The 4,902-nt window shown below is 40.1% G+C and overlaps 1 protein-coding gene across 1 annotated transcript in view; it reads left to right on the forward strand.

Annotated features, from left to right (window-relative positions):
- Positions 1 to 2,447, forward strand: part of LOC137639587 (uncharacterized) — a 9,204-nt gene extending 6,757 nt beyond the window's left edge. The window contains exon 3 of the mRNA XM_068371849.1: positions 2,263 to 2,447. Within this exon, the coding sequence (XP_068227950.1) occupies positions 2,263 to 2,447 (185 nt within the window). The remainder of the gene's footprint in view (positions 1 to 2,262) is intronic.
- The last annotated feature ends 2,455 nt before the right edge of the window (positions 2,448 to 4,902 follow it).

Consider the following 4,902-nt stretch of genomic DNA (forward strand, 5'->3'; position numbering starts at 1 on the left):
TTCATTTAATTTATATTTCCTTTCTTACATTTTGTTTGTTAAGATGTCCGTTTCTTTTAATGTAAATTTGTATAATAAATCAATATTAGGTTAATTAAACCTCATCGCATTTTTTACTCCCTCATTTATTTCATTGTAACTATTATGAATACAGTATTTAATCTTGGGGCAATATACCTGACATTTTAAAAGGAGTAAGTAACTTGAAAAAAAGGGTGATTTAGCGAGGAACTTTGTATTAATCTATCTGCTTTGATGGTAAAGATCCATATCTTCAAACTATATACTTTACTTTACATCACTGCTCTCATTTTTTGGTTTGTCTCAATAATTACTTAACGTAATATTCCTGTCCAGCATCTCACTGGGGTCCATGGGACGGAGCCGAAACAGAGCCTAAGAGTGCAGATGACTATAGACCTGATAAAGCTAGAGTAGGCCATTAAATTACTTTTATTTTCACGTGTGGAGTTCTCCGGCCTCTGGCCAGTATAATTTCCTTTTTGCATTCAAGAGTGAGGGTTAGGGAACTACGTCAGTAAAGTTATTAGCAGGGTGTTTGTGCCCTGAGTGTAAATGCTCCTTATCCTCCCCTGTTGATCTTTGAGTAACTGACTTAGGGAGACTTTCCTGGACTAACTAAGTTCCCACTCTAACTTTTAATTGATTAAAAATATTCTCCACATGAGTGGTCCTTCGAACCGGATCCTTTACCTTTGACTTATGAAGCATTAACATAATTAATCAGCTTGATTAAGCATACAGTAACTCACTATATCACTTACCAACACGCACCAGCCAGTTTGTCGAATGTGTAAAGCCCAGACTTTAATTGGGAAGAGAAATTTGTAATCATTATGATCCTTTTGTATCGACAACATATTTAAGGAAAGAACTGCGTAACCAGGTTAATTTGTTGCTTGAATGTTCTCTACAATTAGTCGTAGGAACTTCGCTTTGTCTCGAATCCGTTCACCCACGTGTTGTGATGGGTTCCGCTTATAGCCAGAAAGTTCTAAGCTGCTTGAACTGAGGTTTTTGTTGTTCAGACGCCCGTGTTTACTGCTCAACGAGAGCACCGGTGTATTCGTTTTGTCAACTAATTTTGCTAATTTAACAACTAATTTGTAACATTTTGTACCTTGGTCTACCTTCCTTTGTGTCGTTCACCTTCCCTAACTAACCTTAACCTTTCTAACTAACATTCCCCATATACCTAGCACGTGTCCTTGTCCTACAGAGCGAATTGGCGCAACATAATTTTAAGTCTTCTTACAAGTAACGTAGAAACTCAATTTCCCCAAGTCCGTTTCCTTCCATGTGTTTGTTCCGAGATGGCGGATCTTGTTTACAACCCAAATTAAAGGGTGCATAATTGTTTTTTACAACCCACACTAAAGGGTGCGTAAATGTTGTTTACAACCCAAACTAAGGGTGCGTAATTGTCTACCGTACGTAACTTACTGCGAGTAGTTCCATTTAATTTCCTTTAGCGAGGAGATTTTTGTTTTTGTCCTTTAGCAAGGGTATCTTGTTTTGTATTGTCCTTTAGCGAGGATATTTTTGTTTTACCTCCGCGTGAGGGAAATTTCATTTTTGTTTAGCCTCTACGAGAGTGCACTTTAACGGCTAGGTCGTTGTCTCGTGCGCCTATCTACATTTTTAATAATTCAGTGGTTGCCTCAGTGCGGCCGCAACTGTGAAACTGTCACGCCACCAGTGTCAGCCTCAACCTGTTATTTAACTTTAACTTAATTTCTTGCATTCATAAGCCCCTGCACTTTCTCACTCGTTTTTCTTCTCTTAAGTAATTTAATTCAGTCATTTATTGCCACGTCAGTATATATAATTCAGGAGTAAATTTTCTAACATCATGTGACCGAGCCTTGTCTGCTTTGTTGGACCCGGTCAGTTTGAATTTTCAAGTAATTTTGTGATTTACATTTGTTTTTCCAATTAAACAATTTTCTCTCGTCATGAGTAACTTTAAATATTCAATTATCACGCTAGTAAATTTGTAAAGTTTAATTTTTACGTTCTTTTGAAAAGTCAGATTTGCCTTTTGTTTTGCTTGACTGTATCCGTTCCTCAAACGTGGTGAACCCAAGATAGCGGAATTCACTTCTAACGTAAACATCCCTCCACCGCCGGAGGCGGAGATGCTCAGCCCCGAGGAGATTAACACTAGGCTTAACGAACAGGAATTAACATTCAACTTTGTTTGTGAGGACGCTGACTTAGCACTTCATGCTCTCGTTTCAGTAGATTTTCCTAACATGGGTCCTGAAGCCGTGGCTTATTTTAAAACTGAAATTGGTAACGTAAGAGATGAACTTTGTGATTACAAGAATATTTGGAGACGTCATTACAACCATCCCATTGTTAAATTAAATTATCCCATGCATGCTGCCTACTCAAGTAAAATTGAAATTCTTTTAATAGCCTAATGGCTCATCCTAATTTAATAATTAAAGCTAATCAGTCTTGTTCTTCTTCGAGGGCAACACCTTCAGTGACACGTCCCTTTATAAAGGCCATTAACGGTTCCCTAGTTGATCCTTCTAATATCTTGGCAGTCAAGCACAATGTAATTAATTTTGCATCAACTCCCCAACCTGTTCAATCGTCACATTTCAATACCATGTTGCCAACACGGCATACGATTAGTAATTTTGAGTCAGTCCCACCTGCTCTGTCCTCATCTCCAAACCTTAAGCCGCCAACGTTTGATCGCCCTCAACCCCCTTTGTCTTTACCGCTGGTGACAGTGCGTCCCGGAGTAGAAACCATTCACAGTCTCACCATGGACCCCCTAGTGGTAGAGCAAATGCCACCCAATCTGACCGTGTGCGTGAAGGCCAGCAAAGGCCTGTGCCGGTAAATTCAGTCATTAAACCCGTACCATCCCCCGGACCATTGCTCATTTTGCTGATTGTCCTATCTTCAAGCCAGTAACTTCCGCTCCAACCCGTGTTGACGCTAAAATATCCACGTCAGAATCTGAAACCCGTTCTCAGAACGAGCCTCGTGGTCGCAACCTCAAGACTTTAGCGGTCAGAAAGGAACCTTTTGCACTAACGGCGGATTTAGCGAAGGTCACACATGTAGATCTAGTGCCGGAGCTTAGAGCCTGTTTACGATTCACCTTGCTTGAGGATAAGGGTACCAAGAACGTCATTTATCATTTTCATTCATTTATATATGGCGTCACTAAACTTTTATTAATTTTGCCAAGTCATACAGCAGCATTTCCCAGGTCAATCCCTTGCTTTAACTTCAAAGCGTAAATTTAATTTTTGCCTTGATAACTTGTCATGTTACTGCAACCCCCCTGACATCCTTCAGCTCGTGCTGAATATAAGTTTTGTTTTTAATGTTTCACTTTTAAACGTTTTCCCTCAAGACGACATCAAAGACTTTCGCCGTCAGAATTGTAATGTCCCCATGGACCTAGTTTGTCTTGGTTTATCATACAGACTTGTGTCAGCTAAATTTTCACCTTTTAACGCTGAGAGGGAAGTAGCTTTTCTCCCTTTGTCACTCGGCGAATACAAAGCTTTCACCACGCCAGTCACTTTCTTTGTAAAATCATTTTATGTAAAACGTTGGGTGTCAAACCGGGATGGGGATTCATCCCCATAATTTTGAATTTGTCATTGCCCGGACTTGTTGCTGAACTTGACTGTTATTGGCTCAAGTTTTGTTTGCTCTATCCGTACCCCTTAGGTGGGAAGAATTGAGTACCTTTAATCGTTTTATTATCATTACATCGTACGTTTAAAGATAACACTGATCATTTACTTATCGTAACGCTTCCGTGAAGCATTTCCTGCGGGATTAATTTTCCCCACATTCACGTTCATGCCTAATTTTAACTCGATTGGTTTTAATTAAAGCTAGCAGCGTTTTGTTAACTTTAAACGGATGTAGATGTGAAGAACAACTTCATTCTTCATTCATCCAGTAAGTTTATCTCGCGCGTACTAACCAGTAGTTGAATCACATTTGCCGGAACTAACCTCTCTCTCCCTTTTATCCCCAGGGTGTGGAGAATTTTCTTCACTCTTCTTCTTCCCTTTGTATTTTTGGCTCTCTATTAATAACACTGTAGCTACCCCTTAAACGTTATCTCCTACATTAAGTTTTCCTTACCAAAACATCGGGAGAACTATTTTAAATCAACTAAACTTGTTGACAGTAGCGTACGCCATGCTCGTGACGTCAGAGCGTAGATACGCACAACAAAGGCCTTACCCTGGCGTATGTTGGTTCTTTCCTTAAACCACTTGGGTCGAGATAAATATTAAACTGATTGGAATATACAGTAATCTTAATACTGCTGACTTGAAAGCAGCTTTCATTTCTCAATACCAATTAAGGTTTGTTAATTTTACGATGTATGCCCATCGCACCAGCTCAATGCTAATTTATCATTTAAACTCTTAATTTTTAGCAAACCAGAATAGGTAGGATTATTGAATATATAAACTTCCTTAGAGCACCAAGATTTCTCTGAGTATTTTGTATAAAATCCTGCCTCTTATGCACTCCTTGCAACAATATATTGCCCTATCCTAAAGTCCCGATATGGCACCTCCACTAGGTTACCTTGCGCATCCTGACCCTCATCTGTCTTGAAAGGTGAAGCCAGGTGAGCCCTCTCGACCTCATGGTTGGCCCATTCGTTCCGAAGCTGCAGTGACCGATTGACCTGGTTGTCAGTGGATCCGTGCACCTCTGGCTCACCCCCCCCCCCCTTCCCAAAACTAGACTCACACATGAGTCCTGCCGGTTGGAGAGATGATATTCCAAGGAGCCTGGTAAACCATATTTGCCAAAAGTGAGGATTCTTGGGGTGAGCAAGTCAAGAGTGCAAAGTGTAGCCTAAACTGTGCAACGATC

The sequence above is a fragment of the Palaemon carinicauda genome, chromosome 4 (genome assembly GCF_036898095.1).
Source record: "Palaemon carinicauda isolate YSFRI2023 chromosome 4, ASM3689809v2, whole genome shotgun sequence".
Classification (NCBI taxonomy): Eukaryota; Metazoa; Arthropoda; class Malacostraca; order Decapoda; family Palaemonidae; genus Palaemon; species Palaemon carinicauda.